This window comes from Miniopterus natalensis, chromosome 3 (assembly GCF_054644295.1).
Source record: "Miniopterus natalensis isolate mMinNat1 chromosome 3, mMinNat1.hap1, whole genome shotgun sequence".
Lineage (NCBI taxonomy): Eukaryota > Metazoa > Chordata > Mammalia > Chiroptera > Miniopteridae > Miniopterus > Miniopterus natalensis.
This window is the reverse complement of record NC_142083.1, coordinates 86653223-86676228: the sequence shown is the minus strand read 5'-3', so window position 1 is coordinate 86676228 and position 23006 is coordinate 86653223. Positions and strand designations below refer to the sequence as shown.

The window sequence follows — 23006 nt, the reverse complement described above, 5'->3', positions numbered from 1 at the left end:
CTCTGCTAAAAAAATAAAACATTAAAGTTTTATTGAGGTCCCCTGTAAATTTTTCCATGATGCTGTTCCCTTTATCCCTCCCGCCTCCATGCCCGCTTTGTTCTGGAAGTAACCTATCTCCTGAAATGACAGCTGGTAATTTTCATGCACGCCCTTCCCTCGATCGTTCTTGGCAGACTACAGTTGGTTTTCCACTCATTATGTTTTTGAGCTTGGCATGTTAATATGTGATGTAGCCCTGCTTTATGTATTTACCATTGCGTAGGATCCCATTGTAGGAATACATAGCAATGTGATTACCCTTTCTGCTTGAGAAGGATACTTGTTTCTAGGGCCTTGAGGTGATTATTTTATCATCAATGAAATGACTATATCCTTTTATTGGTTTTTGTTTATATGTGTTTTGCTTCAACTTTCAATAATAAAATTCAATAACTCTGATTCTTTAAAACCTTGCTTTACACATTATTTTCATAATAATGAAAATAATTTATTTTCATTTATGCCAAAGTCAGCAGCCATACAAACTTCACAAGGGTTTAACTGACTCTACACATCACCAAAGAGGGAGCTAATCAAGTCACAGCTATTGAAAGATGAAATTAGAGATATACACAGTGTATCTGTCATTGTTTATATTATGCCTTCCTCTCCGAGATAGCCATTCTTAAGCCTATGTACAATATGTAGACATATGCTGTTACCATAAAAACCATCCAACTTTATAACAAGAATCAAACAATTTTAAGAAACATAGTATGTAACCAGAATTGGGAATGGAACTCAAACCTTCCAACATCTTGCTCTGCTCCAAATAGCTGCCATCCATGAGATGGGTTCACTTTGGTCACTTTACTGCTGTTGGATTGTCAAACAGGAATCACTTTAAGACACTATCCTTCAATATGCAAAAAGGTGAAGAACACTTTTCCTTAGAAGGATCGGTTTTTCATGGAAGTGAAGTCAGATAACCCTAATGATACATAACTTGTGATGATTCTGGAAGGAATTGCAGGTGGACGATCATGAATGACCAGTGGCACAAAAGGTGTGGAGAGTGTACTAGCGGCTGAGCTCAGGAGGACAATGCCTGTAGCTGAATTCAGAGCCCTTAGTAACCTGTCTTACTGGTCTCTTCTTAGAACTATAACACTCTCATGGAGTAAGCAGCTTATGGATTATGTGTAACACCATACTATTATGAAACAGAGGAGAAAAAATGTGAAGACTCAACCATTAAACCTTTAAAATGTGGGTTATACCCCAATGTGTAATTGGCTAACTTCATTTTAACAACCATTAAATTTCATTATTTCAAATGGGACCATAATGTTTCATTCATTAAAGCCACACATACTCCAGAATGTTTACAAAAAACATTTATATCTATTCTTGTGTTGATTTTTTTTAAGGACCTTCCAGTCACTTGAGAAACAGGCCTGGGGAGGGGGCAATGGGAGGGAGTCAATGGGAGAACAAAAGGGGACATCTGTAATACTTTTAACAATAAAGATACATTTTAAAATTTTATTTTATTAAATTTATTGAGGTAACATTGGTTAATAGGATCATATAGGTTTCAAGTGTACATTTCTGTGGTACAAGATCTGTATATTACACTTTGTGCCCACAATTGTGTTGATTTTTATCTCTTATTTTTTGCTATCACAAACAATGCTGCTTCGTGTATCATATGCACACGTGTAAGAATTTTCCTGGGATATATACCAAGGAGTGGAAATGCTGGATATATAATTCTCCCGTCTTCACAGTTATCACCAAATTGTGACTGGTATTGCCAAAGTGATTGCATGATTCCATATGGTCTCCAGGAGAGTTCTCATTTTTCTACATCCTTTCTGGTAGCTTTTAAATTATTGACTAGTTTGCAAATGCAGAGAGCTTCAGCTTGGTGCTACTATCTTTAACATCTTTCTAACCATATTTTGCTAACCACACTTTTTCGTGAAGAGCAATTGAAACACTTCAAGCAGAAGGCTATAAACTTTCACATTAACATCTTACTTTCTATGCGTTTGTCACAGTTGCCTACTGTTCTTGGGTAAGTGACATGACTTCCCAACTGTGATGGGCTTATGAAGTTCCCTTCTATGATAAGTTAAACAAGCCAGGTTAAAGTGAAATAGGCATCTGGTAAATCATAGTACAGGTTGCCTGAGACATGAAATCATGCGGGGGGTCTGACTGACTGTAGACGAGGGCAATGCTAACTCATGACTTATCGCAGAGCCCTGAGACTAACAGGCTCTGAAGCTGGGTGACACATCCCTGAAAGTGGCAGTGTTTCAGAACAGGAAGAAATCTTAGAGATCGCGTAGTCTGACCCACTTGTTTCACAGGTGACGAAATTGTGGTCCAGAGAGAGGAAATGTCTTGCCTGTGGCAGGCAGCACAGTGAGTCAGCGGCTGAGGGAGGCTGGCACTCAGCTTTTCTCTGATAAACTCATGACTGGCTGGTGACTGGATTGATAGGAAAGAGAAAGGCATCTTGCAAGCGAAGAGCTTGCTCTTAGCCCTGATTCTGGGCACCCAGTGTTTGCTGCTTCATTATCCATCACCCCCACCTTGGGGGGGGGGGTGGACTCTCATGCTGGGGGCCACTCTCTCAGGTGCCTCAGAGCTGAGGTGCTTCAGAGCAAAGTTCCTTTTTACAATTTTATTTTTCAATGACAATTTACATTCAATATTATTTTGTATTCGTTTAGGTATACAGTGTAGTGATTAGATAATTGTGTACCTTACAAAGTGACCCCCCCCATATTTCCAGTACCCACCTGGCACCGTACATAGTTATTACAATATTATTGACTATAGTCCCTATGCTGGACTTCACATCCCTGGGACTATTCTGTCACTACCAATTTGTCCTTCTTAATCCCTTCACCTCTTTCACCCATCCTCCCAACCCCTCCCCTCTGGCAACCATCAGTCAGTCTTCTGTTTTATATTAGTTCAAACAACTTCAAAACAAAAATAGTAAAGCTATTGCCAATGCGAAAAAAGTAGATTGTGTGAATGTGAAAGGATATAGTTACAAGGTTTTTTATTGCAGCAGAATTTATAATGACAAAAAGACTGAACACAGCCTAGAAGACCAACAAGTATAGACTAGGCTATTCCAAACAATGGGATACTGTCGGAAATAAAATTTTTCAAGTATATTTTTGGCATGGCATATTAGTTTTAGAAATCAAACAAAAATGCTGTATTTTCAATATGATCTCAGTTTGATGAAAAATATGTGTGGCAGGAGAACGCACTGAGATATAAACTCACTATTTTGTGTATTGTTCACATAAAAAACAAAAACAAAAACGAAAAAACAAAACAAAAAAAAAACAGAGAGAGAACACAAATTCCTTACCCCTCCCAGTAGCCCCCTCCAGCTCCTCCCCAGCCACAGCTGAAGATTCCATGCCATCTGTTCCATCTGTGAAAATTCTCTTTTGGTTCCTCCTAACTCCTAAACTTTAAGCTCCCCAAATCTCCTTTTTCTTTCAGGTCTAATTGATGGGCATCACCACCTTGTCCAAGAAGCTGCATGATCTTCCAACTGCTAGGGATAGAAATCTCAGAAAGAGGGAAAGTGGGCGAAAGTCTCCTCTTCCCCTCTAGCTGCAGTAAAGCAGACGCTGTTCTGCATCACAAATTAGTTCTGATAACGTTAGAAAGTCTGCATAAGTACCCATCTCATTCTCCTGTCACAAGAGAAGACCTGTGTAAAAATGCAAAGCTTCGTTTTGTGATTATAAAACTATTCTTTTTTGGTAGGTAGCAAACTTACATGCAAGGCTTGTCTTGGGTGGCTGAAAGACAAGTAGATTTCCACACCCTCCCACCAGAATCTTAAAAGTTACCTAGAGGCCTTCACTGGGTTCAGTCACATGTACCATCCAGATGGTCTCAACAAAGCATTGTTTTCTCAAGGCAGTGTCCCTGAAAATGGCTCTGCCTCTGGAAACAGTGGGCGGAACGTGCATTCCAAGGGCAGGGGAGGTGGTGAGCGTTCGATTGCCTGGGTCCAGCTCAAGGGTCAACTGATGGTCATGTTCTCTTGATGACCTCCTCCAACAAAAAGCTGTCAAAATTCTCTCCTTTCACTTTCTCAACTTGAAGTTATTCTTTCCCTAGTTTGTCTTTCTGTGCTCCCATTCATCACCTAAAATTGCTTTTGCCAAGTTCACCAGTGACTTCCGTGTTCACAAATTCTTGAAAGCGCTATTTGTACAAAGGAGTCTTAAGATACCCAGCCTGCAAAAATTATTTACCCTGTGAATTTGCCCTTTAATGCCTTAAATGTATGCAAGTCCAATGATCTTAACTGAGCATTTGTTGCCTGGGGAGTAATATTTACATTGACATCTCTATTTGCTTAAAAGCATAACCATTTTGTTAGGTGAGAAGAACTTCGGAATTTCCCCTTCTGCCTTTAGACACAAAGTCTGTAAAGTCATGATCTTGTTGTTGATTGTTTTATTCAAACCAAGATTGGAGAGTCCATCTCATTTAAAAGTCTATATTGCCCAGCCGGGCGTGCTCAGCAGTTGAGCATCAACCTAGGAGCCAGGCAATCGGGGTTCGATTCCCGGTCAGGGCATGTGCCCGGGTTGCGGGCTGCAGCAGATCAATGACTCTCTCATCATTGATGTTTCTATCTCTCTCTCCCTCTTCTTTCCTCTCTCTGAAATCAATAAAAATATATTTAAAAAAATAAATAAAATAAAAGTCTGTATTAATTTCTAACTGCTGTTTAGCTATACCCTTTTGCATTATGTTTTAGTGGTTGCCCAAAGGATTATAATATACATCTTCCATTTCTCCTACTTGGTATAAAATATAGAAACCTTGCAACTGTATAAGTCCAACCATCCTTTATGCTACTATAGTCATCCTTTGTATTATATATACATATATTTTTAAGTTACAAGACAATACTATAATTTCTGCTTTAAGCAATTATGTTTTTAAATAAGAGAAAAAACAATTTTCAAATATTTACCCAGAGATTACTATTTCTATTACTTTTCAATAGTCCTTGTAGGTCTGAGTTTCTAACTGGTATTATTTACCTTCCACATAAAAAACTTTAGCATTTCTTGAAGTGCAGGTCTGTTGCAACACATGCTTTTTTTTTTTAATATGTCTTTATTGATTTCAGAGACAGGAATGGAGAGGAGGAGAGAGAGATAGAAACATCAATGATGAGAGAGTCATTGATTGGCTGTCTCCTGCACGCCCCCCACAGGGGATCGAGCCCGCAACCCGGGCATGTGCCCTGACTGGAAATGGAACCGTGGTCTCCTGGATCCTAGGTCGATGCTGAACTGCTGAACCATGCCGACTGGGCACAACACATTCTTTTAGTTTTTCTTTTATCTGAAAATATCTGTCTTTTCCACATTTTTTTAAATCCTCATCTGAGGATATTTTTCCATTGCTTTTCAGAGAGAGTGGAAGGGAGAGAGAGAGAAACATCGATGTGAGAGAGACATATCAATTGGTTGCCTTCTGCATGAGCCCGAACCGGGGCCAGGGATGGAGCCTGCAACAGAGGTACATGCCCTTGGCCGGAATCAAACCGGGGACCCTTCAGTCAGAGGGCCAACACTCTATCCACTGAGCCAAACTGGCTAGGGCTTTTCTGCATTTTTTAAGAATGTTTTTGCTATATTTATAAATCTGAATTGGCAATTTCTTTTCCTCTCAGTTCTTCCAAGACATTGTTACACGTTCTTCTGACCTTGGTAGTTTCTAACACTCTCCTGTATGTAATATGTTGTCTAGGCCTGATTTTCAGCAGTTTGACTCTGATGTGCCTAGGTGTAGTTTACTTGTATTTATCTAGCTTGGAGTTTACTCGGCTTCACAAAAGTTTTTTGTTTGTTTGTTTTAAATATATCTTTATTGATTTTAGAGAGAAGAAAGGAGAGGGAGAGATATAGAAACATCAATGATGAGAGTCATTGATCAGCCGCCTCCTGCACGCCCTCAACTGGGGATCGAGCCCACAACCTGGGCATGTGCCCTGACTGGGAATCGAACCCCGATCGCCTGGATCCTAGGTCGATGCTCAACTGCTGAGCCACACCCGGCCGGGCAGAAGTTTTGAGTTTTATTTCTTTAAATCTTTTTTCTGCTCCCTTCTCTCTCTTCTCCTTCTGTGACTCTAAAAATGTAAAAGCTGGATCTTTTGGCATTGTCCCAAAGATTCTTGGAGCTCATTTTCTTCAATCTTTTTCTCTTTGTTATTCAATCAAATAATTTCCATTGTTTCATCTTAAAATTTTTCTTTCTTTTGTCATTCCTCAATTTCCTGTTAATCCTGTCCAGTGGTTTTTAAAATTTGATATATTGTACTTTTAACTTGGATAATTTTTATTTGTTAGTTTTTAAATAGTTGCTATTTTTTCCTGAAATTTCCTATCTTTTCAATTTTATGAGCATATTTTTCTTTACATCTTTTATGTCTTTTTTCATTCATGGTTATAGTCGCTGCTTTAAAAATCCTTGCCTGCTAATTTCAACATCTGGGTCATCTTTGGGTCAGTTTTTATGGATTGTCTTTCTCTTTTGTGAATGGGTCCCTTTTTCCTTTTTCAAGTAGTTTTGGATGTATGCTGCACATCATGAGTGATAGATTGTAAACACCCTGGATCCTATTATAATAGGAATAGTGTTCGTTTCTTTGTTGTTTTAGTAGGCTTATAACTTGGCTGGCACCAAATGCAAAATCTCCTACCCCCCGCCTCACCTCCATAGTAGGTTGCAACTCAAATCTCAGTTCAATTCCTTTAGCTTTAGCTGAGCTCTTTAGAGCCTGATCATAAATACATATGTAATTTAGAGGTCAGCTAGATATTTGGGCAGTTTATACATAGAATTTGGAGCAACTTCTCCATGTCTCTCTGCTTTCTTGAATTTCTACCCCTACTTTCCAGCATGTATTGTTACCCTAAATTCTATCCTCTGGTCATTTAGGGCAGTAAAACTTTGTATATTTTAACAGTTTTACTTGCCCGGCACAGCAGTGATTGAGACCTGCCCTCAGACTAAACCTGTGAGCTGAGAATTCACCAGTGATATTCTTGTCTTTCAGGAGTTGACTCCCTTCTAGTATCTGCTTTCTCTGGGCACTCTCCAGTACCTTCAGGTTAGTTATTTTTTATATTTTCCCCCAGAATTTAGAGTTGTTATCTACGGTAGAGCTGGTCAGATGGTAGCCACACTGGAAGTGACAATCCTTATTTGTCTCATTTAAATGAGGGAATGCAAACAGTCCCATCTAAGATGGTAAAGCTGAGGTCAGGAGAGGAAACAAGGTCACGGTGTGTTTCAGAATGGGCAGAAAGAGCAGTCAGCTATGATAAAATAAAATAAAATTGGGTTGGGGATTTTTAGAGTAAATCCTAAAAGAGACTGACTCCTATGCAAAGCCTCTATTTCGTGCATTAGTAAATTGGGGATATTAGTCCCCATGAACATATATAGTCAATGTTTATTACATGCTTACTAGGTCTAATGCTAAGCCCCTTAAATGCATTCTCTTTTAAGCTTCAAGAAAACTAGATAAGATTGGATTACTTTTAATAAGAGATTTTGCAGAGGAGAAGACTGAAATTTAGTGAGGTTAAACCCAAGAAGACACAGAGTTGTTTCCATGATTAATCAAAAATAATAATGTAATAAAAATCAAAATAATGGCTCATATTTATCAAACTATTACCACATTGTAGATAATGTGAGGTGTTCTATAGACATTATTTAATCCTCACAGCAACTCTAGGAGGTAAGTATTATTATTATCACTCTACCTTTTCAGGTGGAAGAATGGAGGCAAAAAAGAGGCTGAGTAACTTGCCCAAGGGCACATAATTAGCAAGCAGTGGATCTGGGCTTTGAACCCTGGCAGATTAGCTCCAAACCCAATTGCCTAACCTTCATGCCCCAGTTGCCTTCTTGTTATGATAAAACATCTGAAAAGATCTTTCATCTTAGAGGCCCTCAAAGAGTTAGGTGCCCTTCCTTTTAGTAAATACCAGACTACATGGAATGGAATCCACAGGCTGTGGGCTTCTCTGAGACACGCACACTGGTGGTACCTGCAAATACCTGTGGGGTCTGAATCCACCCACGAACCCATTTCCAACCATTCACTGGGAACCTCAGCCTACAATGCAAATGAGGAACTCTTCCTAAACAGGAATAAATTGCAGTAAACTGCAGAGTTTCCCTCATCCTGTTTTTCACTTCATGTTTTGGATGCTGTAGGCCGGGTGAGCAGAAATCCCAGGCTCTGGTCCTGGGCAGCTGCCCTCCTCAAGTGCTGCCATGAACCACTTCCAGACCATTCTGACTCAGGTCCGGATGCTGCTCTCCAGCCATCAACCAAGCCAGGTGAAGGCTCTTCTGGACAACCTGCTGAAGGAGGGCCTTCTCTCCAGGGAGTACCACTGTGCACTGCTCCATGAGCCTGATGGTGAGGCTCTGGCCAGGAAGATCTCCTTGACCCTGCTGCAGAAAGGAGACCCAGATTTGGCCCTCTTGGGGTGGGCCCAGAGTGGGCTGCAGGGCCCAGGGGTCGAGAGGGACACCAACTACAAGGACTATGGTGGTAAGTTGGCATCCCCTTTGCTCCAGGAGCAATGACTGGCCTTAGGCACCTCAAGGATTTTCCTTCCTCTCTGAAAGGGAAGTCAGTGTGATCATTCCTGTTCCAAGATGGGAAGGCAGACCTGGGCAGGAGTCAGGGCTTCTGGTGGAGCTGGCAGGGGCTGCAGGACTTAGAGAACTCAGTCTATGATGAAGGGTATGCTGGAGGCATACAGCGTGCTTCCCGCTCCACAAAAGAGAAAACTCTCCTGCTCTGCCCAGTGTGGCTCAGCTGTTGGAGCGTCAGCCCAAGCACCAAAGGGTCACAAGATTGATTCCTGGTCAAGGGCATGTACCTGGGTTGCAGGTTCAATCCCTGGCCATGACAGGGCACGTGCGAGAGGCAACCAATCGATGTGTCTCTCCCTCCCTCCCTCCCTCCCTCCCTCCCTCCCTCCCTCCCTCCCTCCCTCCCTCCCTCCCTCCCTCCCTCCCTCCGTCCCACCGTCCCTCCCTCCCTCCCTCCCTCCCTCCCTCCCTCCCTCCCTCCCTCCCTTCCATTCTCTCTGAAAAGCAATGGAAAAAACATCTTCAGGTGAAGATTAATAAAAAATAAAAATAAAAAAAAAAAGGAGAGAGAGAGAGAGAAAGAGAGAAACTTCCTGGAGGCATGCAGCCAAATGCCCACTTGGTTTCTCTCTGAACTGCCCTGATGTGTCAGGCACTATTCTGGGCACTGGGGAGCCACAGGTGGACAGATCAGGTGTTGCATAGGGGCTCACAGTCCAGTGGGGAAGACAGATACAGGCACAAGTAGTGTGGTTCGGTGATGGAGAAATGAGGTGCCACAGACAGGAGGGACCAAAGGGCTGGAGAGCAGAGGATGCAGTGTACGCGCATGTGTACATGTGTTCATGTGAGTGCTTTTGTGCAGTTATGTGTGCATGTGAGTGGGGGGGCATGCATGTGCATGTACATGCATTTCTATGTATGTGCATCTGAGTCATGGAGAAACCAAAGGACACACAGAGAGAAACGAAGGGAGACACAGAATAGAAAGAGACAGAGAGACAGACAGAGATGGAAAGGAGGGAGGGAGGGAGAAAGGAAGAGCCTGTGGAGGGTGGGGAGAGAGAGAAAGAAGGTGAGGAGAAGAGTAAGAGAGAGAGAGGGGCAGGGAATAGGAACTAGATCAGAAGGAGAGAGTGTCTTATTTTTAAGGAGCATTGATTACACTTGATGCATGTTTAATCAGAAAAAATAAGCCTCGCCCTGGCCAGTTGCTCAGTGGTTAGAGCATTGGCCCTCAGACTGAAGGGTCCCGGGTTCAATTCCGGTTGCAGGCTCAATCCCTTGTCCCGGTCGGGGCACATGTGGCAGACAACCAATCAATGTGTCTCTCTCACATTGATGTCTCTCTCTCTCTCTCTCTCTCTCCCTCCCCCTTTCCACTCTCTCAGAAAAGCAATGGAAAAAATATCCTCAGGTGAGGATAATTTAAAAAAAAAAAAAGAAAAAAGATAAAACAAGCCTCACCACACTGTTTCACTCACAGCCCTGGCTCCTGGCTTCTCAAACATGCTAGGTCTTCCTTCCCAGAGTTACAGAGAGGTTCTCTTTGTTGCAAACAACCTTCTATCCAAAGACATGTGTGTTCTGTCTCCTCTATGCAAGCCTGTGCTTTTCCAGTTTTATGACTTGGCATCATAAATTCCTAATCTTCTTGGTCCCTTTATGATTTCAGTGTAACTTGGAAACTGGCATTAACAACAATGGCTCACTTTGCTTGAGTACTTACTGTGTGCCAGGTAGTGCCTAGCACAGTCAAGCACCCATTAAGGTGGTTCTCACATCCATCCTAAGCCCTTTGCTGACCTCCATCCTTATTTTACGCATAAAGAAGGAAGCAGAGACTCCTTAGAGGTGACCCAGCTCTGGGTCCCCAGGTGGGAAGTGGTGGAGATGGGATTGAAAGACACAAGCTTTTATCCTGAACCTGGCCTTGAGGGGGAAAAGGCCTTTCGATGGTCTTGCCTTTGGCACCAGGGTGGTGCAGTTATTTCTCCAACTTTTCTGCCAAGACACAGGTTTACGTGGGGTTGGCTCTCCTGTGGTTAAATTCTTACCCAGGTGGTCTCGTGGATGCCTCTTTATTTTCTCCCTCCTAACAGACCTGTGGGGAAAGGGGGCATCTTTACATCTGAGTGGTCTCCCTGACTTCTTCACCTGAGTGCCCTCAGCCCATGTGGCAGCTGAGAGGAGGGAATGGGGCAGGTGCAGTGGCCAACCCTGGGGGAAGTCAAAGGCTCCCTCTCTCCTGGACACCGCCCCCTTGCAAACTGCATGCTCCTTCAGACACCTCTGCCCCTCCCTCCTCCTGTCTCTGGTTTCTGTTAATTAACTGTGTTTCCTCCCAGGGGATGTAATATATTTACTTCTGATCCCATGTGACTAAAAAGGGAACTTGGTTCAGGGTCCCATGGTCTTCAGGAAGCTGGGGAACAAAGGACAAGTCTCTTTCTTTCCTGCTCTTCCCATCCTTCAGGCCAGCTGTTCTTCAGGCTGAAGGCTTGATCCAGGCCCAGGCAGGTGTGTGGCTGTGGTGCAAGCAGAGAGGGAGCAGCCTTTGGGGGGGGGGGGGGGGGGCGAAGAACTGGAAAAAGAATTGTGTGGTTTATAAATAAAGGGCACTGACTTCAGTTTCAACGAGGGTCACAAAAAGAAATCATCATGTGAAGTTTTGTAACTCTATCCACAACCCTGTAATGATCTTCATCCTACACTGCCCTAAACCCTGCACTGGCCCCCAAGTCACTCAGAGGAGAAGCTAAATCCTGACAATAGCCCACAAGGCCCTTCACGATCTGGCTCTCATCTCCACTCCGCTCTTGTACCTACTTCTGCTTCCTCATACTCCATGCTGGCCCCTGGCTCTTCCTGGGACAGGCCTGACACACTCAGGACCTACACCTGCAGTTCCTTCCACCTAGAACACTCTTCTGCAGACATCCTCTTGGCCACCACCTCACATTCTTCAGCTCTTTGCTCAGATGTTACCTTCTCAACCAGATCTACCCTGACTGTCCCATTTAGAATTGCAACTGCTACCCCTCCACACTCTGAGCCCCCTCCCTAGATTGATATTTTTACCTTCTATATATTTTACTTTTGTATGCTTGGTGTTTATTGTCTGGTTCTCCCATTGGAAAAGAAGTTTCACATGGTCAGGGATCTACGTTTTGATCAAAGATGCATCCCAACTGCCTAGCATGATGCTGGGCATAGGATAGGTGTGCAATATGTATTTTTTGAATGTTGGATGGATGGATGGGTGGATGGATGAGTGGGTGGGTGGATAGGATGATGGGCGATGGGTGGGTGGAGAGATGGATGGGTGGATGGGTGGGTAGATGGGTGATGTGTAGATTAACGGGTTGATGAGTGGTGGGTGGGTGGATGGGAGTGGGTGGGTAGATGGGTGGGTGGGTAGGTGGATAGTTCATGTATTTCCATCATTCTTACTTTACAGATGAGTAAACTGTGGCACAGAGAAGTAAAGTAATTTGCCTCAGGTCATGGCCTGGGGATGGGATGCTACTGGGTCTCTCAAGTCCAGATCCGATGCTGCACTTTCTGCTTGGCTGCCTCTTTTAAACAACCCAAAGGAATACTGTAAAAGTACCAAAAACAGATTAACCAGCTTCAAACTGTAACTAGCCTAATGATTCAGAAGGCACCTTCCGATACTGTAGCACTTCAGCTGCAGTTGTGCAGAGAGCCCACTTCAGGGCATGTGGCCTTGGCAGTCTGACTCAGTGCTACACCAAGCAGCACATGTGCATCCAGCCCCAGGCAAGCCTGGGGCGGGGGGTGGGGGGGGTGATAAGAGTCTAGGCCTTTGCCCAGACAGAACTCAGCAGCTTCACTGGGGAATCAGAGCAAATGCTCAGGCATTCTTTGGTCGACAGTGGGTGACAACCCCTGGAAGGGCAATCCAAGGCCAGAAAAGAGAGACTTAGGACAGCTGAGTCTAAGAACCAGGCAGGAAGCTGGGCTATTCTGGGAGCTGTACTGTCTGAGGCCATGCCCTGCACTTACAAACTGTGTGACCTTGGCCGTGTAACTTAACCACTCTGACCCTCAGCTTCTTCATCTCTAAAACAGGAGTGATGATATCAACCTCCCAGGCCTATAGTGAGGGTTAAATGAAATGGCAGCTGGGAAACTTTCCAAGGCAGTGCTTGGCTTTAGACAAATAACTCTAAGCGTACTTAACGGCGAGGAGAACTGGACAAGAAAGAAATAAGCCAGCAGTTTGAGGAATTGAGAAAACAATCGTGTCTGCAGCCTCATTGGGAGCCCCACGTAATATCTAGACACTCATCTCATGCGAAACGCAACTCGGTGCTGAGTGCTTGAGTGCTGTGGACATCTGAGTGATGAGTCAATGTGGCCCCCGCCCTCCAACTGGCACGTTGGTTAATTGGGCTGTGCCCTCAGAGGGTCTGAATTCCAGTTGTGACTTGCTGATTCCAAAAAGTAGTACTGTGAGCACTTCCTTGCACCCCACTGGGCCGCAGTTTCCCCATCTGAAAAATAGAGGTAGCCCGGCTGGCGTGGCTCAGCGGTTGAGCATCGACCTAAGATCCTGGAGATTGTGGTTCGATTCCTGGTCAGGGCACATGTCTGGGTTGTGGGCTTGATCCCCAGTCGGGGGCGTGTAGGAAGCAGCTGATCAATGACTCTCTCATCATTGATGTTTCTTTCTCTCTCTCTCTCCCTCTCCCTTCCACTCTTTGAAATCAATAAAGACATATTTTTTTTTAAAAAAAAATTAGAGAAAAAAAATGGAGGTAATAATAGTACCCAGAGTGGTGTTCTGAGGGTTCGATGACCTCATCTGATGTAAGGCACATGCATTTCTGGCAAGAAGAAAGTTGGTTCTAACTCACCAGCCTTGAGGGCGGTGTTTGGGGCTAGCACAGACCGGAGGCAAACAGAAGGATGACTTGGGTAAGGGCAGACGTAGCTGGCCTGGGGCTTGTGAACAGAGAGAGGAGCAGCAGTGCATCTGGGGCAGGCTTTCCCCGAGGCCATAGGATACTCCCCCCCCCCCCCCCCCCCCCGCCCCATTGATTCATATATTATTGTTTTCTCTGGCTTTCCTCTGTTGTTCTGTCACTCTCTGTTTACATGATGTGTTATTTTTGCCCATGAGAACTCTGTTCTAGGAACCATAGAACAAAGCCCCCTCAGGATGCTGCCTGATTTATCGGGAAGGGAGGGAACACACCCCAGGCTGCCAAGCTCTTCCTGCAGCTTCCTTCCCCATTTAGCACTGAGGAGGAGAGCCAGCAGGACTGAGGCCACAGACAGGAGAGGAGCTGTGCCCTCCCACGCACCTCCCTCCTTTCCCCAAACCCAGCCCTGCTCCTATCGGGGAGGCCCCTTTGCCTCCTGGAAGACGTATTGGCACATGGCTGTTGTCCTTTCACCTTGGGCGGCTTCTCAGCCAGTCAGACCCACCTCACCTTCACCCCCAGGAATCACAGGAGGAGAGTCACCTGCACCAGGAAGTTGGCACTTCCCCATGGGTTTTCCCGGGCTGACCAGTTGCCTGTTTCATACTAGGCTTAGCTCCAAGCCTGGGGCCTGGCCCAACCACAGGCGGTTTCTGTTCTCTATTGCTGTTACCTTGAGCAGCACACCTATGTGTTTACTTACTGCCTATTGGTCCCTTCCAGATACTTCCTTGCCTGCCCTCAAACTTACTTGGTTTACCTACCCACCTACCATCTACTTATATCTATGTATCAATTCATCAGTCTTTCTGCTTATCCAGTTGCCTATATATTTATGCATCAGCTTACCTGCCTTTCTACCAACTAATCCATTTGTATATTACCTACTAATAGGCTTATGTTCTCACACACACCCCTACCTTCCTAACTTGGACACATACAGTTTTATTGTCTCCATTCACTTACCTCTCTATTTACGGATATATTTTCCTTCCTTTCTCACCTCCTTCCTTCCCTTCTCCTTAAACATTTATTTGGCACTGTTACTGGCAAGATGATGAGACCTTAGTTCTTATCTTCTTGAAGAAAAGACTTTGGTCAAGAGATAAAGTGCAGCAAAGCAAGCAAAAATATATTGGCCGCAGTAAAAAGACACTCAGGACAGTGAAACAAGGAAGGGCCTAGAAGAAGCAGCAGGAGGGCCCAGGCCGGGCTGCTTTGGCTCACTGGGAAGTCAGAGAAAAGGGGGCCTAGGAGACAGGTTCAGGGAGTTAATCTGGGGTGAGCTGCTGCTGCCCATTGCTCCCCTGGTCGCAAGTCTCCTGGGGTCCCTTAGAGGTTAGGAGATGTGTGCCTGTGGGGGAAGGAGAGGGGGAAGGGAATGGCACACGGGGTGTGCTCCTTAGAGGGAGAGAGTGCAGTGCTGGGTCCTTCATCCTGAGGGTATTTATCTCTCTTGTAGGTGGGAATCTTAGGGGAGGTCTCACAGGAGGGTCTCAATAGAATATTCATCAGCTCTCCAGGTGTGTTCTTTCAGGGTCCTGGTCCCCACTGATTGGCAGACACCAGGGCAGGGGGTCATTAGTCAATGCAGCCGATCCTAAGGCAGCCACAGCACCACCTGTCTGGTTTTGCTGCTTTTCTGGGCCTGGAGCTGAAACACAACTGAGGCCTAGATGTTATCATTAGGGAGGAACCACTCAGGGGTCTAAATCTTATGCTAGGGGAGGAAGGTTACCCTGGGGGTGAGGCTCTTGTTTTCCCGGTTGTCTGTTGCTAGGCATCTAGGGCTTTCTTCCCTGGTCACCTTCTGTACCTGGCCCATCATCCTTGCTCTGCTCATGTCTGTCCAACTGCCTCTTAAACGGGGTCATATACCTGCTAGTGACAGATCATCACCCTCCTGACCCAGTGCTCTTTCAGTAAAAATACAGGAGATAGTTAAGTGATTGTTTCCCAAACTTCTTTCATTTCAGTACCACCCTCATGATGTCTACCTACCACCTATACTATTATTTACTTGACAGTTTCTTTCAAACCACTCACATTTTTTATTCAACTTTATTTCCTAAGGAAAGTTTGTGTCCATCTTCAAAGAAAAAGAATGCCACACATAGAAAGTAACTATGAAATAGGAAAGCAGGGTAATGCCATTCGATTCTAGCCAAATATTTTTGTCTACCAAAGGCTAGAGGCCGGGGACTGCTCTCGGTGAAATGGGGACATCATACATTAGAAGAGGTGTTGAAGACATAACCCCAAACTGAGACTTTCTCCTTGATGCCATCAGGAGCATGAACAGTCACTTGAAAGGGCACTAACTTTCTCCCTGTGTGAGTCAGCGTTATTTGGCACCACACCTGCGTGTCGCTCCAAACCGTCAGGTGTATATCCCATATTTTGGATAGCAGCCTTTTATGTATAATTTATGTTTCAGTCCAATGTCTTAGAATAAAAACGACGGGTTAAGCACTCATGATGCACAGGTAAATTCAGGGCAATTTGGTGTGGGGTGGTGGTGGAGGGGAACGGAGTCTAGGAAGCCTTCTGGAACCCAGCAGGAACTCTCAGCCTGTCTGAGACATTTGGGGGGCACTAATCCTGGCCCCATCCTGCAGAGGATGGCACCACTGTGGTCTCCATCATTTCGGAGTGTTAGTGTGTTGAAGGTCCCCCCAACAGAAAACTTTATAACCTTCTTCAGTCACCCCATTTTGTCCACAAGAAGGAACTGAAATCAACATCAGAGGTTTGGGGAGGGTGTAAGGGAGTGTGGACAAATTAAGGTTGTGTCTAGACCAGAGAGATCTGAGAGCTTGGAGTCACCTTGTGGGGGGAGAGTTTTCTCCCGGTCCCTTACTTTCTGCCTTTGCATGATCATAGCTTAGTCTTGGCGGGCTTCTCCTAACCTGACCAGTGCAGGGAAACGGGCTAGAGATGAGGCTGCCTGCTCCTGAGCTGAGCACCCAAAAGCATCACCCGGCAGGCTGAGGGTGCCACGAGGGACCGTTGGACTCACTGCATTTCCCACACCATGCGTTGCCTGGCTCCACGCCCTGCGGGGTCCTACCTGCCAGAGCCCCAAGGTAAAAAAAAGCGGGTGGAGGAAGTTGGGGCTGAGAATGTGTATTAATTTAGGGTGAGGTCTCAACGGGTCTTGCCATCCCAAATAAACTGACTCTGAACTGGGGGGTGGCTAAGAGAGGGTGTCCCTGTGCTGCTGTGGCTGTTAGAAGTGAGGTGGTTGGCCATTCCCTTCCACTTGAGGGACATTCAGGTCAGTCCAGATGCCTGGAATGTGAGAGTTTTATCAGCCCTTGAAGGGTTCTAGAGGGTCCACTTTCAGAAGGTGTGTCCTTAGCTCTCAGCATTGATGGCCTGGCTCGGCCAACTATAAGACCTTCTATCTGCCAGGTAAAGACTGAGGGGTGCCCTTGAAGGACAGGACCCCTGTCAGACCCCACCCCATCCTCGAGGAAGCAGAGAAACCAAAGCCAGAGTCAGCCCCTTGGTATAGTTGTTGAGCCTCAGCCAGCTGGCATTAGCCCCAGTCACCTGGACAGACACTACCCCAGTTCCCAATGGTGTTTTGGGGGAGAAGTGGGGGACAGGGGACAGATAGTGAGAGATAGCATAGAACAGATGACTGGCACCAGCTCTGAAGTCAGAGCCTCAGGTTTGAATCCCAGCTGCACTGTGGGCTGGGTGCAGTGGGACACTGAACTTGTCGCCAACCTGAGGCTGTTTTCCCTGGGCTGTAAAATGGGAGAAGGGGGAGTGTCTTATGACAGGATAATGGTGAGGGATTAAAGGGTCTAGCACAGTGCCTGGCACATTGTAGGAACTCACTGTCATCATAGGAGCCCAATATTATTGGTGTTGCCATTGTGTGGTGGGGAGGGGTGGGACTCCTTTTCTCAGACATCACTGAAATGTGTGGCTCTCTCTGAACCGCAGATTCTGACAAGTTTGCCAGTTCTGTTGGATGCAGCCAGAGCTTGTTGGCTTGTTGGGGAGTTTGCTGTTGTTGTTTTTTAATTTTTATGTATTGATTTGTGTGCGTGAGAGAGAGAGATGTTGTTCCACATATTTGCTCATTCATTGGTTGACTCTTCTATGTGCCCTGACCAGGGATCGAACCCACAACCTTGGCATATCAGGTTGACCCTCTAACCAACTGAGCGGCCAGCCAGGGCTGTGGGGGGAGTTTTTGAGGGAGGGAGAGAGGTCACTTTGACCTACCCCCTCAATTCCAGATGAGAAAATCCAAGCCTGGGAAGGGAAGTGACCTCCCAAATTCTCATGGTGGGCGGGGCAGGGGCCCGGGACTCTGGAGGAAGAAGGCAGGAGTAATGCCGCAGGGGGCGTGCTGTTGGAAACTCCAGATTGCTGGGCTGAGCCTCCAGCCAGTGCAGGTCCCTGAGGAAATTCCTGTTCCCCCAAGCACATCCAGCTTCCCAGAAGGAAGTAGCTCAGGGAGCAGCCTCTGGGTTCACATGCCCTGCAGGGATGGTCTGCCACCTTCACCTGTGATGCTGAGTTAGAGAGGAATCAAGGGCCACCCAAGGGGGGGGGGGGGGCGATGAGCTCCCTGCAAGCCAGGGCTTGCAGATCACATACCCGTGGGCAGGCTGTTTCCCCTGCAGCAGGGGACTGGCCATTTCAAAGAAATGGATGCCCTGGAAGCACCGAGGAGTGTAGGGGTGCCACCAAGGTGCTTCTGAGAAACCACGTGGTAGACGCAGCTAGAGAGGCTTGGATGCCTGTTTACTCCCCAGTTTGGCCAAAGCTCCACCACACAAAGAAAGTGAAAGAGAAAAAGGGCTACAGCAGTGGGGAGGCGGGGTGGCTGGGTGACCGTTCATTCCTGGCGCGCAATAGCCCGGGAGCTGCCTGGAGAGAGAAGCCGCCAAACACCCGCCGGGAGTCCCGGGAACAGCGGTAGGTGACCAAGGTCCCCTCTGCAGCCCCTAAAGTTGGGCTGGGAAGTGAGACTCAGAGCAGGGCAGCGACTTTCCCAAGGTCATACAACAAGGCTGGGAGTAGGGAAAGAAACGTGCAGAATGTAGAGCTGGGAAACTGGTTTCCAGCATCCGTTGAAGGACCGGGAAAGCTCTGGGCTGCAGTGCCCAGCACGCCGGGGGCCAAGGAGGGGCAGCGGAAAAGAAAGTGGGGTGGGAGCGGGGAGTGTCAGCAGGGGGCCTGAGACTCAAAGGGAGAGTGCAGAGCGCAGACAGGTGGCAGGGCCAAGCCTGGGCGGGCAGACAATGCGCATCCTAGAGTCCGTAGAGGCGCGCAGGAGAGTGTGCAGGGAAGCAAGCTCTTCCTCTGCCAAGGACATTGGGCCAGGGCTGCCTTTCTCTGAGCCTCAGTTTCCCTGTTGGACCACATTCCTGCTTGGACTCTGGAGCCTGGGTATGTGGCCCTCTGGTGGGGTACGCAGCCTTCCTGGTAGGACCCCCTGTTCAGGGAGGGCTACAGGAGTCGAGACTTTAGCTGGCAGGCTGGAGAAATTCCCACCTCTCTTTGACCATGTTGGGAGGCAGGGTCTTTTCCGAATACCTTTGATGGTTGGTATCTACACCTAACTTTGGGGTCCTGAGCCACTCCATCTAAAGAGAGAAAGTAAGAGACCCCCGGAAAGGGGGCATGGGGCTCTCTAGGGCCCCAGAATGCTGGAATGGGAGTCACCATGTCTAGCTCTGTCTAGGACCCTTAATACTGAAGTTCTCAATGAGCCCCACAGCCTCTCTCTCCACTTGATGCAGGGAAGGGGACAGGAGCCCAGAGGCCACAGCGCCCCGTGCCCAATCGCAGCCAGGAGTTCCTTACTTTGGCAGGAAGTCTCCCATCTGTGTACCACCCCGTCCCCCAACAAAAGAAATACCTCTGGGCAATCAGAAGGTTAAGAAAATTGGTGCCTCTTGTTCTAGGGGCGGGTGGAGCTGAAGGAGGAGGGGAGGAGACCCCAGCAAATCATCATCTTCCAAGCCCCAAGGCTGGACCTGGTCTCCAAGGTGCCAGGATGTGGAGTGGAAGGGTCCTCAGAGATAACTGAGCGAGGGAGTCCCAGGCTTCCCACACACGGGGACCCCTGGGGAGGCTGTCTAGCATGCAGGTTCCAAGGCCCTGCCCCTAACCCCCATTGGCTAGGCTGGGGTGGGGTTCCACATGGCAGGTTAAACCATTTATCCCAGGTGATTCTCATGTAAGGGGCCCAGTGGTCATACACACATTGAGAGGCACAGATGTGGCCCAAACCCTGTACGCTCTCCATGTTACAAGAACTCTGGGGACTTCCCTGGGAGGTTTCGTCAAATAGCCCAGTAGCTGGCAGAGTTAGGATTTGACCTGAGGTCTCAGGAGCAGAGGGAGGTTTTCCAAAGACTTCGACACATACGTGGTGAGTGTCAAAGGACAGTTCTCAAAGAGGCATTAATTGACACTGGTTCTCCTAGGGGGGAAACTGGTCCTTTTCTGATTCTTTGTCACCCTTTGTCTCTGTTTTTGTGTGTAGTGGTCTTTAACTGCCCTCTAAATACTGCATTGTGCCAGCTAAGGTTTCTTTCTAACAAACTGGTTGGACAGCTAACATTGTTTTGATAACATTGTTTTGTTTTCATTGGCTAGTGCTACCGGTGAGTTTTTTCCATGTGAAGTAGTCATAGAAAGTTTTCTTTTTCTAAAGTAATAACAAACTTGACCAATGTAACCATTTTAAATGTGCAATTTAGCGGCATTGAGTACATTCACAAAGCTGTACAACCATTACTACCATCTATCTCCAGAACTTTTTCACCTTCCCCAACTTGAAGTCTGTCTCCATTAAACAAAAACTCCTTTTTCTCCCCTCTGACTCCCCACCCAGTCCCTGGCAACCACCATTCAACTTTCTGTTTCTAAGAATTTGACTACTCTAGGTGCCTCATGTAAGTGGAATCGTGTATTTGTCCTTTTGTGACTGGCTTCTTTCCCTCAGCATAACATCTTCAAGGTTCACCCGTGTTGTAGCATGGGTCAGAACCTCATTCCTTGTTATGGCTGAGAAATATCCCAATGTATGGATAGGCCACATTTTGCTTATCCGTTTACCTGTCGATGGATATTTGAATTGTTTCCACCTTTTTTCTATTGTGAATAGCGCTTTTATGAACATTCATGTATATGTCTGAGTCCTTGCGTCGAATTCTAGAAAGTTTTCTTTAAAAATGAATATATGTTTCTTTAAAAATTAATTTAAGGAAAATACTAAGCTAAACTATAGAATAGGTGGTAGGAAGACATGACAAAAAAACTGTAAAGGAGACAGGTGATTGGCTGAAGTTTGGGGGACTCTGGATTAGTGGGGAGACCTTGCAGCGATTGTAACAATCTAGACTGTGGGACTGGGGGCTACTAGATCCAGGGCATAGCAGTTGAAGGACTTTTGAAAGGAAAATATAAGAATTGAGGAAGTGTCCAACGGTGGCAGAAATGGAGGGTCCGGAAGGTTCCCTCGCGGGAAGGAGAATTGTAGCCTTCCTGGTGTTCAGGAAAGGCCATGCAGGGTGAGAGTCCGTGTCTTCTTGGAGAATGGAAACTCAGGCTTCCTTGGGAATAAAACCTCTCTTAGTCCTCAGGCTTGCTAGTATGTGTGTGTCAAGAGGGAGACACAAAGGGGATGCTCAGATTCCTGGGCCCTGCCCCAGACCTATTGAATCAGAACTTACTGGGGCCGAGGCCCAGGCTGCTATGTGGTTAGCATCCTTTCAGACAGTTTTCATTCATAGCCGAGCCTGCCAGCTGCTGGCCTCTGTGGCCAGATCTGGGCAGGCAGGGGCCGCCTGTGATTCATCTCAGAGTCCCCAGCTCCCAGAAGAGGGCCTAGCACTGGCTTAGGTGCCACATTAGGTTGAGTGAAGGGTCAGGACTGGAGTTGGGGGCCTGGCTTGCTAATGCAGGCACAGCATCTTCATTCCGCCCCCATCCCCAGCATCTGGCTCAGGCTCTCTACCTGAAAAAACTTGCTGCGCCTTTTCCAGGTCACTGACTATAGCTAGAAATGTTGGGACATGCAGAAGGAAGGCCACTGGAGTGTGGGAGAACCAGGAGAGCTCGGAAGGGGGTTGCATGGAAGGGGGACTAGCACTGAAAGCAGCCCTCTGCCCCTGGCTGCAAAGCTTGTCTCCTCCCTTTTCATCCCAGGACCACCAGGCTCCTCGCTTCCCCCCCCTCCCCCCAAATAACTGTACTATTTACAGACACATGCACAAACCACAGTGGTCTCATTTGGGTTCTAAGGTTTCCCAAGTTGTGATGAGGTGGATTCCTTCAAAGGGGGTCCAGGGAGACAGGTGGTTTATCTGAGCTCTCAGAGGTGGTCTCTGTGAGGCCTTTTGTGCAGTTCTTTGTGATTTCCAGACCCCACTTGGGAAAAATCAGAGCCTAGTCGTCTCAGGTGGGACTCCCTGGGAGGAAACTAGGAGATGGAGATTTGTGCATGGGAGGTTTATTGGACAGAGGTCAGGGTTGGTGGGGGACACCCAAGGGGAAAGGCAGGAAGCAGGAGTGGGCAGAGGGAGGAGTTGGGGTGTGATACAGTCACAACAGGAGTCTCAGCCAATCCCATGGGGAGTGCTGACGCTGGGATGCTCTAAAGGGGTATCTCAAATTGAGGTACGGAGACCAGACCTTTGCACTCCAGTGCCACCACCAGACCTTTGCACTCCAGTGCCACCACCAGACCTTTGCACTCCAGTTACCTATGGGTTACTCCTAGGGAAGGGTGTGACTTTGGGCTATTCTTAGAGAGCATGAGCTGTGAGCTTGAGTCACTTTCCCTCCAGCAGCTGAGCAGCACACCACAGCATCCACCACACAAGTGGAAATTGTCAAGTCAGAGAGTATCTGGAGGCCAAGGCCTAAAATGTCACCTGGAGTGTGTTTTTAACTGTACTCTGGGCAGCCCCTTTTGGGGAGGGGAGGTTCAGGGCTCCCCATCTTCTTGAATCAAACAGCTCCATCATCACCTGTTCTGAGATTTGGGCTCCTTTCAATTTCATTTGAAAGCCAGTGCTCTGGAGGGACACTAGATAGGGACACTATTTAACAGATGAGGGCACTAGAGACCAGAGAGGAAAGGGGGCTTGCCTAGGGTCACACAGCCTGCCAGATGCAGAGCAGGGCCCAGATCTCAGGTCTCATGAGCCCCTGTGTTGGTCCTACCCTACTAGTCTGTTGTAAATTCAACCGTCTCCATGACCATGCCAGTACACTTCCCCACCCTCCCCCCAACTGCTGAGAAGCCCTATGAACAGGGCCTGGAGCCAATCGTGCTTCCATTTTTGGGTTTCCTAATCTAAGGCTCCTTTGTCCTGCACAGGCTGGTCCCAGCAC

At 46.9% G+C, this 23006-nt stretch overlaps 1 protein-coding gene across 2 annotated transcripts in view; it reads left to right on the top strand.

The window, feature by feature from the left end:
* The first annotated feature begins 8346 nt into the window (after positions 1-8346).
* CIITA (class II major histocompatibility complex transactivator) overlaps positions 8347-23006 on the top strand; it is a 45017-nt gene continuing 30357 nt past the window's right edge. The window contains exon 1 of one of the 2 annotated variants that reach the window (XM_087815119.1): positions 8347-8632. In XM_087815119.1, coding sequence (XP_087671245.1) covers positions 8350-8632 — 283 coding nt within the window. In that variant the 5' untranslated portion in view covers positions 8347-8349. Of the gene's footprint in view, positions 8633-16665; positions 16718-23006 lie in introns of those variants that run through there. The other variant, XM_016197593.2, reaches the window with a different exon arrangement.